The sequence below is a fragment of the Echeneis naucrates genome, chromosome 18 (assembly GCF_900963305.1).
Source record: "Echeneis naucrates chromosome 18, fEcheNa1.1, whole genome shotgun sequence".
In the NCBI taxonomy this organism is placed as follows: domain Eukaryota; kingdom Metazoa; phylum Chordata; class Actinopteri; order Carangiformes; family Echeneidae; genus Echeneis; species Echeneis naucrates.
In genome coordinates, this window is record NC_042528.1 from 14,423,227 (window position 1) to 14,437,581 (window position 14,355).

The window sequence follows — 14,355 nt, forward strand, 5'->3', positions numbered from 1 at the left end:
GAATACATTTTGGTCTATAAATTGATTCCATGATTTCTTTTTCAACTTATTTGTTCTGTGTTTTCATGTCAGAGTACAATGAGACATTAAACTGCACAATTCAATAAAAGACTGGAAAAATTGGGGTGTCCTAAAACTTTTGACTGGTAGTGCACATTAATTGGACTTTGTGGAGCCTCCATAGGTCTGTCGCCTCACAATAAGAAGGTCGCAGGTTTGGTTCCCGGCCTGGGTCCTTTCTGTGTGGCATTTGCACGTTCTCCCCGTGTCTCTGTGGGTTTCCTCTGATTTCCTCCCATCCAAAGACATGCATTTCTAGGTTAACTAGTGGCTCTAAATTGACCGTAGGTGTGAATGTGAGTGGTTGTTCGTCTTTGTGTGTTGGCCCTGTGATGGACTGGCGACAAGTCCAGGGTGTACCCTGCCCCTTGCCTGGAATGTTGGCTGGGATTGGCTCTAGCAGCCCTGCCACCCGGAAACAGAAAAGCGGTAGAAGATGGATGGAGCCTCCATAAATGTACCTTATCTTATTTCCTAACAAAAATGATAGCTGGAGAGCAGTGAAGTGAAATTCATTTCTGCAATATGTAACCTGAACATGGTCTTTTTTAGGTACAACAAGAAAAATTGAGAACTAGATAAGGAGGAAGTTTTAGACACACAAATGTGAACACATTAGTCCACCTCTGACAGACTGTTACACTTTTAGACATGATGTGTTTGTTAACGGCAGTAGGCTGTGTGTTGGAAGTTAGCAGACTGCATTTTTACTGTTTATCCCCATGAGTGAAACATTGACTGATTTAGTTTATGCATCTGATCAACTTTACTGATTTAAGGAATGACACCATCAAAATGATAGTGACAAACTACGCTTAAATAGGATGTGTGTTTCCTTCTATGATGGACTGATGAAGGTGTCAAATGACTGTCACTTATACATTGCAGATATATTCTTGCTGAGATCTCAAATGTTCATGCATGATTATAAGTGTGGCATATGATCAAAAGAGGCATGTTTGATGTGATAACATGCATGGTTGTTGGACAACAACTATCTTATCATTTTTATTGTGCAGAAAAAAAATACATCCTGCAGAACATAACAAACATTGGAGCTATAAGTAAAGCTTTGCCATTGGTCCATAAATAACATTTAGCAGCTGTTTACTTTCCAGTTTGTTAGGAGTTTTAGGAGTTAAGAGTCACATTTGCTTACAAGACAAATGATTATGGTACATGCTGGAAAGTGATAAGAAGAACTAACTTCAGTAAAATGAAAGACATCATGGTAAATAAAGGATGAAGTTTGATGCTGAACTACATTTATTTTACACTGGTGATTAAACAGGTGTTAATGCTAATGTTATCTATTTAGCTATAAAAAATACCCCTGCATATAGGTCATTTAACGTTTAAATCTGCATTAAGTGGCACTTTTCACGGTAAACTGACACAAGTGACATACATACAAAATCTGTGTGTAACTCTGCAAGTATTTTAGAGAATAATGACCACATAGGCACAGCAGTGCAGGGGGTGGGGGCGGGTTGACAAGAGGCAGAAAAGAAGCAATGACAGATTTAAGAGAGGAGTAGGGGGATGGTAGTAGGGCAGGGTGAATGTGGGGGGTGGGAATAGGACCTGAAATGGCTCATAAGATTTTGTGAATGAGGTAATAAAGAAATTAGGATTAAAATAGAATTCTAAAAAGTGGCAAGAGAACACATAGGCATTATGTACAGGAAGTATGAAGGTATGTCTGAACAGTTTTATTACCTTAAAACAGCCATATGTCAAAGTAAAATGTAAGATGGTGTGTGTGTGTGTGGGCGGGGGGGAGGAGTTATCACATACATACTGTCAAACATCCCCCCTTGACCCCCACATATTTTATAGCAAATCTTTAGGCTATGAGCAGACACTGCTGACATGTGTAACAATCCAGATCATGTAATGTGGACCAGGGGAATGGTTTTAAGAATACCCGGTTTACCTATCCACATCTCTGAATTTTATACTAATTGTGCATATGTTGATAGCTCATGCTCAGAGTCACATCAACATCAAATCAATACATTGAGCAGGTCATAACCCTGTTCAGTAAATTTACTATATTTTAGCATAGCCTCCCTTTTAGGAACCACACATTACTGGTCAATATCAATGTAGATATTTTAGATTATCGTAAGCACTACTATAACATGTTTGTGAAGAACATACAATTTGTAATAGATTGAGAAACATTTTCAACACATTGGAAAATTCACATGAAACTGGAGTTTAGCTTAGTTTAGTATTAAAACAGGAAAAAGGCAAGGAGAAAGTCAGACATCAATCAACAAAGGAAAAAATCATCCTTTAAATATTGGTGGTTTGATTGTACTATATGGGCAATGAAGATTTAAGTCTGAATAATAACCAACAGCTGCTGCAGCAAAACAAGAAGCACAGAAATCAGCCTAAACCTGATCCCAGACCATACCAGTGATCAGAAGAAAAAGAATTTGACAAAGGACTGTTTTGGACTTGATAGATGACAGCAATGTATATTCTGTTTAGATAATGGTGAAAGAAGAAAGAAAAAAGGTGTAAGCAGGTGAGTGTTGCAGCTTGTTATCCCATTAGCTACGTAGCCCGATGTCAGTTGTGAGAACAGTGATACACACTTGAAGTTGGTCTAATGTAGCTCCCCCAATCAAATCAAATCCAATCAAATAAAAAAAAAAAAAATCTGATTTATTTATATAGCACCAAATAATAACAAAGTTACATCAAGGCACTTTACATATAGAGCAGGTCTTGCCCAAACTCTTTATAAAATTATTTAAAGAGACCCAACAGATCCTTCCCCCAAAACAAACACAAACAAATACACAGACACACATACAAGCACACACACACACGAAGAGGAGAGAGAGAGAAACGTCCACACGGCGATCAGGGCTTGGAGGAGAACAGTATTCCAGGGGCATCTTTTAACATACACTGGATCATTTTTGTTCTTCACTGACTGAAACGTAATGATTTACAACATGAGTTTGAGGCTCAGTCTGTGTCACATTTTATTAACACAAACAAGTCTACAAACTCTGCTGTTCTGATGATGGTGAAGGAAACTGAAAACAGCTTTCTGTTGACTTCAACACAATGCACAACAGCATCACACAACACTGTATCAGGACCCAATCAGAAGATTACAAGGTAGCACCTGGTAAGACTATACTGGGCACCTCTAAATTATATATCCTGCCTGGTGAGCACACTATTGATGACTGCTGCTGCATTATACAGGTGCTGGTTTTAACCATTAAAACCGTCAAGCAACGTGAGGTTTCAGAAAGTGGCTTCTCTGATGGCAGCTGAGCGACACTGAAGTTCTGTTCAAGGTAACAACATTAATGAAATGACATCATGCTGGAGTTCAATTACACACCAATATCATTATATTAAGCTTGTTTGTTTACTTCTAGGAGAAACAGTAGAGTCATCTTCAATCTTCATCATTCCATCAGCACCAGAGGTTCAGTCTGTGGCAACATGGAGGCAGTGCAGGAAGAGAAGTCTGAAGCAGCATTAAGACCTGATTGATGTCAGACCCACACTGAGCTCTAAAAATAAAGACATTGAAGAAAACACACAGTGTTTGCGTCTTATTTGTGCTGATTGCTGCAACCTGGGCAGTCTCTGACTGACAGGGTTAGTGGATTTGAGTTGATCTAGAACTTCAACCTATGTTAACCCTCAGGTACTAACAAGAAACAAGACCTTTTAATATCCAGTCTCTGCAGTGATGTAACTTCACCACAACAAGCACATCTCTTGGTTTCGCCCTCAATTTTTCCTTCATCCAAAGAGAGATATTTCCAGTTACCCTGACAAAAACATCTACATGTGAGCAGTTTTCCATCAGGACACTGAGCCAGACTTCTGCTCCAGATACTTTCTTGTATCCTCTCCCTTCTCTGACTGAACCAGCTACTGGACCAGAATAAAACAGGAAGTCATAGATTTTCAACTGTACAAGAGGACAAACAACTTCCTGATTCAGAACCAACCGATGATCAGATCCAGGAACATCAAATATCTAGCACAGCCACTTTTGAGCTCCACACTACAGACACTATGGCCTGGTTTAACCCAATGCCTATTGAGACCAGCACTACAACATGTCTGAATACTGACTAAACCAGGATCAATGGCTTGATCAACAAAGTGGGGTCTGTATAGTACCAGATCAGATATTTACTAGGTCCAACTTCACTTCACAACGGAAGGAAATCACTGTGTTCTAGCCCGTGCAGCATACCTGCAAACTTTTCCAAGGTTGCAAATAACTGGGTTAGATGAGGTTTATCATGTGGCACCAACATATTCCTGTTATCCAATCAACCCAAGACTGACTAGGTCCATACAAGCCCTTCACCAGCCCCTCCCTCTATGTTGGACCTCGACCTAGTGCTATTGATGCCCAAACAGTGAGGAGAAACTCCATTGCCTCAATCCTGTTGAGGCAATGGAAAACAAGATGAGCAATGCATCCACAAAGCTATTATAAATAATATGACTATGTTTGGCCACAGATTGTGTCACACAATTTTGGCACACTTAATGAAATATCAGCTATTGATTATTAAAAGTACAGCTGGCCTCAGTGAATCTGCTTCAATGTCCCAGGAATCAAAGGAGAGTTTAGAATATTTAGAATGCTGCATATGACAACTTTATTTTTCACTGCAGTTCAGAAACTGAATTTTTCATTTATTTATTTTCTTCTTTGTGCTTCTGTTATAGTTTTTAAAGGGTTTAATTTAAAAGTTGTCTTATTGTTTTTTTTTTTACCCTGCACCTTTGTGAGCATCTTTGTTTTTTGTCATTTAAATGTTATGTCATATTTTTTTACATGTATTTCCGTTTGAAACAGTCTCGCTATTACCTTGTTTCTGAATGTCAGCTATATAAATAAACATTTCATCATGAAATACTTCCTGCAGGCTGATTACTGATACACCATGTGTGTCATTCCACCCTGTCATCTCACTGCTCTGAGTTTAAAACCAAATTCAGCTAACCAAGATGGGTAGATCTCCTCTCTCTTAAGAAATACAATTATTTAAAGCAACAAAACTTCACACAATCAAACAAGTTAATTTTAACTGAAGAGTGGCAGTAAACAAGCAGATGTAGTCAATGTAAAGTGTATGTGCACTGTTGAACACTCTTGAACAAAATGGGTGTAGCTTTTGGCTGTAAATTGGCTGAAGATACTGTCAGCTAATAAGATGGCTAATTACAATAGATAGCACTAAGCCAGTTAATTAGCCTGAAGGAGTTTTGGGCCTTAGTGAAGACGTGGCTCCTTTGAATCAAGTTGATGCTGTTTTACTAAAATCTCTTCCTTCTCACCTGTGATACACTTGTGCGATGTACATGCAGGGAAAATGTTGAGCAGCTTCTCTCTTAAATTCTGAAAACATGGAGCTGTGGGAAATGATAAATTCGTGGTTTACTGTGGTAGTGCCAGTCATAGTACCCATGTTTCTTCACCTACTGGATAAGCATGGTGAATGTATCTTATTCTGCAGATAACTTATATCACCACAATTGACTCCTGTCTCCCTAGACTAGACAATGCATTCACCATGGTCCTGACTGTGGTGATCCTGCAGGAGCCATAGCTTTGGAACTGGACCTGAAATGGATAACATTGTATAGTCCCGTTGACTTACTGAAAGATTCACTTCATTTCTCTATGACTCATGTCTGCCTGATACTATGCTTTAATGCTGACCTGGTCCAGTAGCACGTATGGGGTGGAAAGCTGGTATGAGCAGAGCTGGTCGTCTGCAGCTTAAGTATGAACAGACAGTAACAAAGTAAAATGATTTCCCTTGTTCTTTGAATAAATTAAAGTGAAAAAAGTAGCTAACTATTTTGAAGGTTCAGGATTATTCATGATCCCAATTGAAATTATAAATTATGCAGTGCTATGAACAATACAGCTAAATAGATACAATAACAATAACAATACAGCTAAATTTAGAATGAATGTCTTACCCTATACATAATGCCTTTCATCCAACTTAGTCTGCATCTCTGTGTAAAAAGACACCTAATCTAAAATGAAACCACTGAATCTGACCTCAGTCTCAATCACTTTAACATTTAAGTAAAGCAAGCTGCTCCTCAGTAGAAATATATTAATAATGAAGTTTATCTCTTGAATAGCGGTAAATCTATAGGCTGCCACGAATCATGACCTCTTGCTTTATAATGTGTCATCCTTGTTGCCATATTGGATGTTCCCTTCATACTCTTAAGTGTGAAGGTTAAGAGTCTTTTGCAGCAATGGAGTGTGGGCAAGGTTCTTAAGGTCCCTTAACCTCAACCCACATTTTGAAAGTTCATTAATAGTACTGTTATCCACAGAAAACAAATTATCAAGGGAAGTCAAGAAAAGTGGTTGCGTTAACATCTGGGTTTTAGTCTGGACCACAGTCTACCTATTAGTGACTTAGATTAGATTTTGTAGATTGTTGTATCTCTGAAGGTATATATCATCTCATTGACCTATACTGAACATAAAGTAGATGTAAGAATCTTTCAAAGAAGCTGTTGGTGCTGTTGACTCACCAGACTCACCAGTGTAAAAGAAATGGTTAGTTATCTCTGTTTTCATCCAACTTAAAGCCGCCCTTTACTCACCAGCATCTGTTTCCAGAGGTGGAGACAAATGTTTTGTTTTGTTTTTCTTTTTTGAGTGAAGTTAGTACCAGTATCATACCAGCTAGCCCCACTCCATTTCATTCTCTTCTTCAGAGATTCATTGCAGCCTCCAGTATGTCCTAAGGCATAGTTACTAAGAGGATGCAGTGAAAACAGTGGACTGGCTGAAGCTATAGGCAGGTGACAATCACCACCCCCCTGCAGCTGACAACAAACCAACATCAGCAGCAGAAAAAACTTACTCACATCATCTTCAATTTCATTGTGTCATCCTTTTTATTGATAAAATTGACAAATGCAGTGATGCAGATTATAATATTTGGAATGGTACATAAAACACAGACATTTTGTTCTCATGTACTGTGGCTTTGATGTTGTAATAATAGCCATGGGTCAGCTGTGTGCCCTATGCTGGCACTAGATCAAACCATATTTCAGAATTTCAGTAGGGGGGCAAAAATGAATGGTAAAACTTTATATTATGATTTAAAGCAAATGCTTGCCCAACAAATTGAGGCAGATGGCTGCCCTTCCAGAGCCTGGTTCTGCCTGAAGTTTCTGCCTCTTAAAGGAAATTTTTCATTGCCACCATTGCAAAGTGCTTGCTCCTGGAGGGATTTGTTGGGTCTCTTTAACTCCATAAATCCATAAAGAGTTTGGTCTAGACCTGCTCTATGCGTAAAGTGCCTTGATGTAACTCTTTTATGATTTGGCACAATATAAATAAATTTGATTTCATTTAGTTTGATTTATTCTATTAATGCTCACTGCAAAGTTGTGAAAGTGTAGGTGACAATGTCATACACTTGTCATATTGTCATGGAAACAACCACAGAGTGATGATTGACAGATTCACCAACTAATCATTTTCTGGTGCCTGTTTGTCACAGGTTTGTTTCATGTATAGGCGGGGCTGCGTGGGAAAAATGACATGGAGCCTGCTATCGCACAACAGGGTGGTATGCTTATGTGTTTACATCAGCATGGAGCCTACTGGCATGAAGCACTGGAGCCAAGGATCTACCCAGGAGACATGAATGATTTTGATGCCCATGTTCTCATCACTTGACCAACAGGATAATCTACTGAAGACATGGTGTGTTCCTTTGAGTTTTGTATTATTCAGCGGCTCCTGTTATATTCAGTATAATGGTTTTATCTGTTCTATGTGGAGGTGTGGGGATGTTAAAGAGAACTGGCAGCATGCTCCAAATAAAACATAACTGGTGTGTTAATAAAGTTGTTGGCATTTTTTCAGAGGAATGTGGACTTTACTAAAACTCGACCATATATTGGACCCTTAGCTGTTGGCACCACCGATGAGTGTCTAGCTGTTGGGCAGATTCAGGTGACTGCAGAAGTTTCATGCACAGTCCCCTTCATTGCCCTTGAGTCCATCAATTCACCACCAATGCCTTGTGATGGAGATTTTTTTTTTATTTTTTCACACACCTGCTTCATAGCACCAGCACCCCCATGTGGGCTTGGGATCATTTTGTGGCCAGACCACAATATGCAGCAAGCATACTGGCATTTGTTCATAGTGGCATCACCACAGTCTTTGCAAATGTGCCAAATTTCATTTGGAGTATTCTGCCAGGCAACAACTTGAAGCAGGGAAGAGCATGAGAGTGTGCAGGGGGAACGTGAAGCAGTGAGTCTGTGAAAGAGAGCAGGACACAGATACTGTAAAACAAAACAACATTGCTCTCATTGGCAAGACTGCACCTCCCCACCCAGCACCAATGCTTGATGGAAAAGTACCAGTGTCCACCATGTGTCCATGTGTGTGTCTGCTGTGACCAGACAGTGTTTGTACTGCAAATACCCCCACAGCTCACATGGCTGATTGATAGATTATTGGAACATGTCTAGCATTTCCGTGTCAGCCTCTGCAAACCAACAAGCCCTCTGTGGGACTGACCAGCCTCCCCTCTAGTATTGTTATACCTTGTCCACCAGATGGATGGCTTCGGCAGACATAACAGTGTGAATAGACCTCACTCTGCTTCAACAAACAGGAGCTCAGAATGAATGACCACAAACAATTTTAATTTCCACAGATAAGCTTGAGTCATCAATTGAAGCCTCATATGCAGGTTTTGTGGACTACCTTTGCTGTTTACATTTTTCTGATCAGTTCCACCTGGATCCTGATTTTTTCAAGTGTTTCTGTACTCGTTTAGGAAGCTCAGCTCGATCACTTGTTCTTGTAATAACTACCACTCTTGCACTTGGAGGAGGTAGCTGCTTGATACTCCTCTACAAGACTTACTTCTTACTTCTTCCTATTCCTCAACACAACACTTCATCCTTGGGTGACACATCTTTGGAAGTTGCTTCGTGGCCTTTGCTTAATTTCTGGGTTTTGGACTTGAAGTATAATGGACAGCATGGTGGCATAGTGGCAAACGTTGTTGCCCCACAATAAGAAAGTCGTGGGTTTGGTTCCTGGCCCAGGGCCTTTCTGTGTGGAGTTTGCATGTTCTCCCTGTGCTTGTGCTTGTGTGGGCTTGTGTGGATTTGCTCTGGGTACTCCGGTTTCCTTCCACCGTCCAAAGACATGCATGTTTGGGTTAATTGGTGACTCTAAATTGTCTGTAGGTTTGAGTGTGAGTCTGAGTGGTTGTTTGTCTGTCTTTCTCTGTGTGTTGGCCCTCCGATAGACTGGCGACCTGTCCAGAGTGTACCCCGCCCTCGCTAAGTGTGAGCTGGGATTGGCTCTAGCACCCCTGGTTGGCGGTCGAAGATGAATGAATGAATGGACTTGAATTTCAGTCTCAGGGGATCCTAGGCTTTTGGGGGGCACCATACACAGAAGACCATCACAAGGATATTAAGGATATAGGAGGGGCAAAAAGGTCATTAAAAGGTCAGACATTAAATTGCCCATAGGCGTGACGTGAGTGTGAGTGTGAATGGCTGTTCGTCTCTGTATGTCTCTTTGTGTTGGCGCTGTGATGGATTGCCCCACCCCCCCCTTGACCATTATGGATAGCAGGATAAAAATAATTCCCAAACATTCTCTTGGTTTGCCCCTCCTGACATTGTGCCTCTCATCTGGCTTTCATGTTTGCCCAGCTTTATGAATGGTGCACCCATTCAGTCTCATTAATCCTCATGATTTACAGCTTGTCCTTGATGGGGCAAATGAGGTCCAGATTGTAAAACTGATGCTCATGCAGGACAGCTGACAACACCTGATGGTCTGTAAGGAGACTCGTTGATATCTCACAACCAGCATAAGTAGATGGAGTAAGACACAGCTACATATTTCCATAGGGTGTGCCTCAATTCTCCCAGGTTTTGTGTTTAGAGCTGGACACAGGTTGGACTTCATGCACTGATTGCATTTGTTCAGCCTGGTCACAGTTCAATGTAGTGGTAAGCACAGGTCAGTCGTTGGAAGGTGTTTTTCAGTTGCATTGATTTCAGGAGCTACTTATCAAAATCAATGTGGGACTCATGGTTATAATAAAAGTATTACATAGTGCTACTCATAGCTGTAGCTGGCAAAAGAACTACCAAACATTTTCTGTAGGTGGAGCTGATGTTTAGAGAATGAAAGAAAGGACTGCAGGAAAAATAGATAAATATTTATTGAGACAATGCAGTGTAACAGATTTTGAAACTATGAAGACAATTTGACAAATATTCCGCAATAATTGACATTCAATTCTCAGCCCAAATCATATACTACTGTGTAAATATCATAATCATATATTTTGTTGCATGTCATCATTGTATCACCTTTGTTTTGTATATTGAGTGCTTTATTTTTGCAGACGCTTGTGTTACTGTCTGATTGCACTGCTCCATCCTGTGTTAACATGTTTTAACCTTATTAAACAAAATCCTCTAAAGAGCCTCCTGTTTTGTTTTGTTTTGGGGTTTTTTTGAGAGGAGAGAGCATATACTTGGCACTTGCATAACATTAACAGTAATAGTAGCATCATGTGAAAAATTAAACTGTGTTTTGCTCTCATAATTCTAAATAACCACTTGGGTATTTAAGCTCCAAGCTTAGACAAATACCTGTGTTTGTAATGTGGAATGGGTTTCCTAGGGTATAAGTATAAAAACTAGCACTAGTTCTCTGTTCCTATGTCTTGTGCCATGTTTCTGTTTCTCTTTCTCTTCAGTCTCTTGTCCATTCATCCACCTTTGCTTGTTTTTCATCAAGTGTCAGTGGCCTGGCATTGATCTCTCCAGCATTCACGTGCTGGGTTCTCCCTTGGGACACTGATCTTGTCCCTTTCACAACGTTCTCTTTTTTTCACTTCCAAATAAATATGATCTATTTTAAAGCATTGAGATGTGTTAGTTCTGGACCCGGTTCCATAGTCGGTTTTTGTCATTTGTTAAGATGGCTTAATGTCTAAATTTACCCTGAATGTTATAGATGGATTCTGCCAAAACTCTGACCCAGGTTTTGTCCCTGCATTCTTCAGCCTCTGTCAGAGCAAGTAGTATAGTTTTTTGTGGTGAGTGTGTTGTTGCTGCAGATGTTGTGGTTGGTGATCAGGGTATTATTTTCCTTTGTGAGTCAAAATCATTGATTTGATTACTCTGTAGACGATTACATCATTTCACCTGTCAGAGACATGGTGAGAAGTGGATAGAGTTGTTTTATATTGTTGAAGTGTTAAGTTGGACAACATCAGATAAACAACTGTTATCCAAGAAGAAACATCTTTAAAGCTTTTTGTTGCTTCCAATCACAATGGATATTTTATTTTTCTATGTTACCAAGAACCAGCCAGGATTTCCCAGGTTAGGACTGCTCCTGATTTTCCTACAGCACAGTTTCAGACAATATTGAAAAAGTTTAATACACCTGTGATATCTAAAGTAATAAGGTGTCACTCCCAACTGGTCATCTTTGACTGGTTGAGAATGACACCCTGCTCTGAGACACTTGAGAAATACAAACCATAATGACTTTTTTCCCCCACTTTGTATCTCATCAGTTGTGTCGAGATGAAGATTGATACCAGCCTGACTATGCCCCAGCTCCCAGAGTCCCTTACCCAAGCAGGTCTACAGTTCTCTGTGGCTACTGAGGAGGACTTCGATGAGATCATGGCTATGAGCCAGGACATATATGGGGGTCTTGACTATTTGCCTACTAGGTACACCAGCTGGCTTCAGGAGAACAACCGCACAGTCATACTGGCCCGCAAACAGGGAAAAGTGGTAGGTACACTCTGACTGTGATGAAGTTTTGTTATATGGTCTGAAAGGAAGCCACCTCCACACATTATATGAACAAATCAACTCAGATAATCAGTCAGACAGAAATCTTTTCGATCATAATTCACAATTTCTTACTATAAGAAAATATAAGTAATTCTAATACGAGTGGGTCTGTGTATTCATATCAAGAACACAGGAACAAAAACTATCGAAGCCACATTGACCCATTCGTACTAAGGCTATGTTCATTCAAATAAAATCAAATCAAAATCAAAACAGATTTATTTATATAGCACCAAATCATAACAAAGTTGCATCAAGGCGATTTACATATAGAGCAGGTCTAGACCAAACTCTTTATAAATTTATTTAAAGAGACCCAACAGATCCCCTGATGAGCAAGCACTTGGCAACAGTGGCAAGGAAAAACTTCCTTTAAGAGGCAGAAACCTCGAGCAGAACCAGGCTCAGGGGGGGCGGCCATCTGCCTCGACCGATTGGATTGAGACAATACATTACAACAGACCATGTTGTCTGTGCGATGTGATGTGTTTTGTTTTGTTTTTTTTTTGTTGTATGCAACCCAGATCTGATTGTGAACAACACAAATCCATGGAATGTGATTACTTGAAATCAGATTTGGGCCACTTTTATATGCAGTTCTAAACCAGAAACAGATAAGATTTTTTGAAATGCTACCTCAGTTTGAACAGTAATGCAACTAATACCAGAATTTAATGTGAATTATGAGTTGCTAATCTAGAGTGGCATAAAAGTCGGCCTGAATTGCAGGGCTTTCTACGTAATACTCATACAGAAAATCTATTACTACTACTCTTGTTGTGATGATACCAAACATATGCACATTCTTGCACTGATGGAGCAGCCTTCAGAAGGAACTTCATTTTTTTAATACAGTATCTTGCCAAGGACACATTGACATGCATACAGGAGGAGCTACAGATCAATCCTCCCACACATCATTATACTAATGATGTGCAGATTCTAAAAGAACAATATCAGCGTGATGATTTTTCTTTTGTTCCTTTTTGTTCCCTGACAGATTGCTCTAGAGTCAGTGTGTGTGATTGATGATGGGGAGACCATGCTGGTGGAAGGTCTTCGTGTTGCCCCTCAGGAGCGAGGTAAAGGTGTGGCAGGAGTTCTTCTGCGTTTTTGCTCTGAACTGGTCAAATCTAAATACCCAGAGGTTAAAGTAAGCCGCCTGACTCGTGATGATCAGCTTGGACCCAAGGACTTCCAGAAGTATCGCATTATAACCAAGCAGGTATATAATATTCATGAATAAATAATGAAACCCCTTTTGATTAATCCCTAGTTGTTGGCAATGAACAGCATGTTTCATTCACAAAGCTCTAAATCTTGCTTTCAGCATTTACACAGTTGTAGCCCATTACTAATTCCAACACTGACTTTATTTGACAGGGTATTCTGCTGGTGCGCTTCAGAGCTGAAGATCTCAAGCTTCGTTTGTCTGAGCTTGGTCTGGGTGTAGATCATCAATCTTCTGTGTCCACCCCTTCCTCTAACACTCCGCCAGTGCGTCTCGACCATACAGCAATCCATCGGCTGTATCTGACCACAGACCTGATGCAGGAGATCCTTCCTAATTCCACCATCATTCAAGACTGGCAGCCATTTAAGCCGTTGCCAAGTAACATGGCCATCCTGCTGAAGAAGAACATTGACTGGATGGTCAACGATGTGTCCAACCCCTCTGTGGCCAGCCTCTGTACTTTCCCTTTCAGGGTTCCCATTGGAGATGACTGGTAAGCGTCTATTCTTTACTTACGTTTCATGCTAAATATATGTTGCTGCTAAGCCCGGCACAGCTGCTGTCCATAAACAGATGTATAATGTTAACAGTGACCACTGTGTATTTTAGATTCTCATGGCATGACAGAGGCTACAGATTTTCAGAATAGGTTGTTCATCAAATGCACTGTCTTTGAACCAGGTATTACCTGAATATTGACATGTTCGGTAAAGACCTTGACCTCGCTCGGCAGCAGTTCTTGTGCCACCTGCAGCGCCACACCGCCACCCTAGAGGGTCATGTCATGTGCCAGATGTTCCTGGATCCACCGCTCTGGAAGCCCATGGCCGAATTCTGTTGCAACACCTTGAGTGTGGAGCTGGTGAAGGAGTACACTGAGCAGTGTGTGGTTGAATCAGACCTTGCCTAGTTACAGAAGGTGGATAGAAGTTAGTAGAAGATGAGGATACTAGGCTGAAAGGAAGACAACGGTCTAGACAATGATGAATGGACACAATTAATATACATTTATTAGAAAAATCCAATCTGAGACAAAAACAATATAAACACAATAATGTTTCTACAAAAAAATGTAGGTCAAGCAGTGAGTTTGACTAAAAAGTACACAAATTTGCATTAATTGTGGACATAAAATC

The 14,355-nt window shown here is 40.2% G+C and overlaps 1 protein-coding gene across 1 annotated transcript; it reads left to right on the top strand.

Moving 5' to 3' along the window:
• Positions 1-11,706: 11,706 nt before the first annotated feature.
• Positions 11,707-14,129, top strand: nat16 (N-acetyltransferase 16). The gene is made up of 4 exons (XM_029526751.1): positions 11,707-11,922; positions 12,986-13,210; positions 13,369-13,712; positions 13,901-14,129. Exons 1-4 carry the CDS (start codon positions 11,707-11,709, stop codon positions 14,127-14,129), a joined length of 1,014 nt encoding a protein of 337 aa, XP_029382611.1.
• The last annotated feature ends 226 nt before the right edge of the window (positions 14,130-14,355 follow it).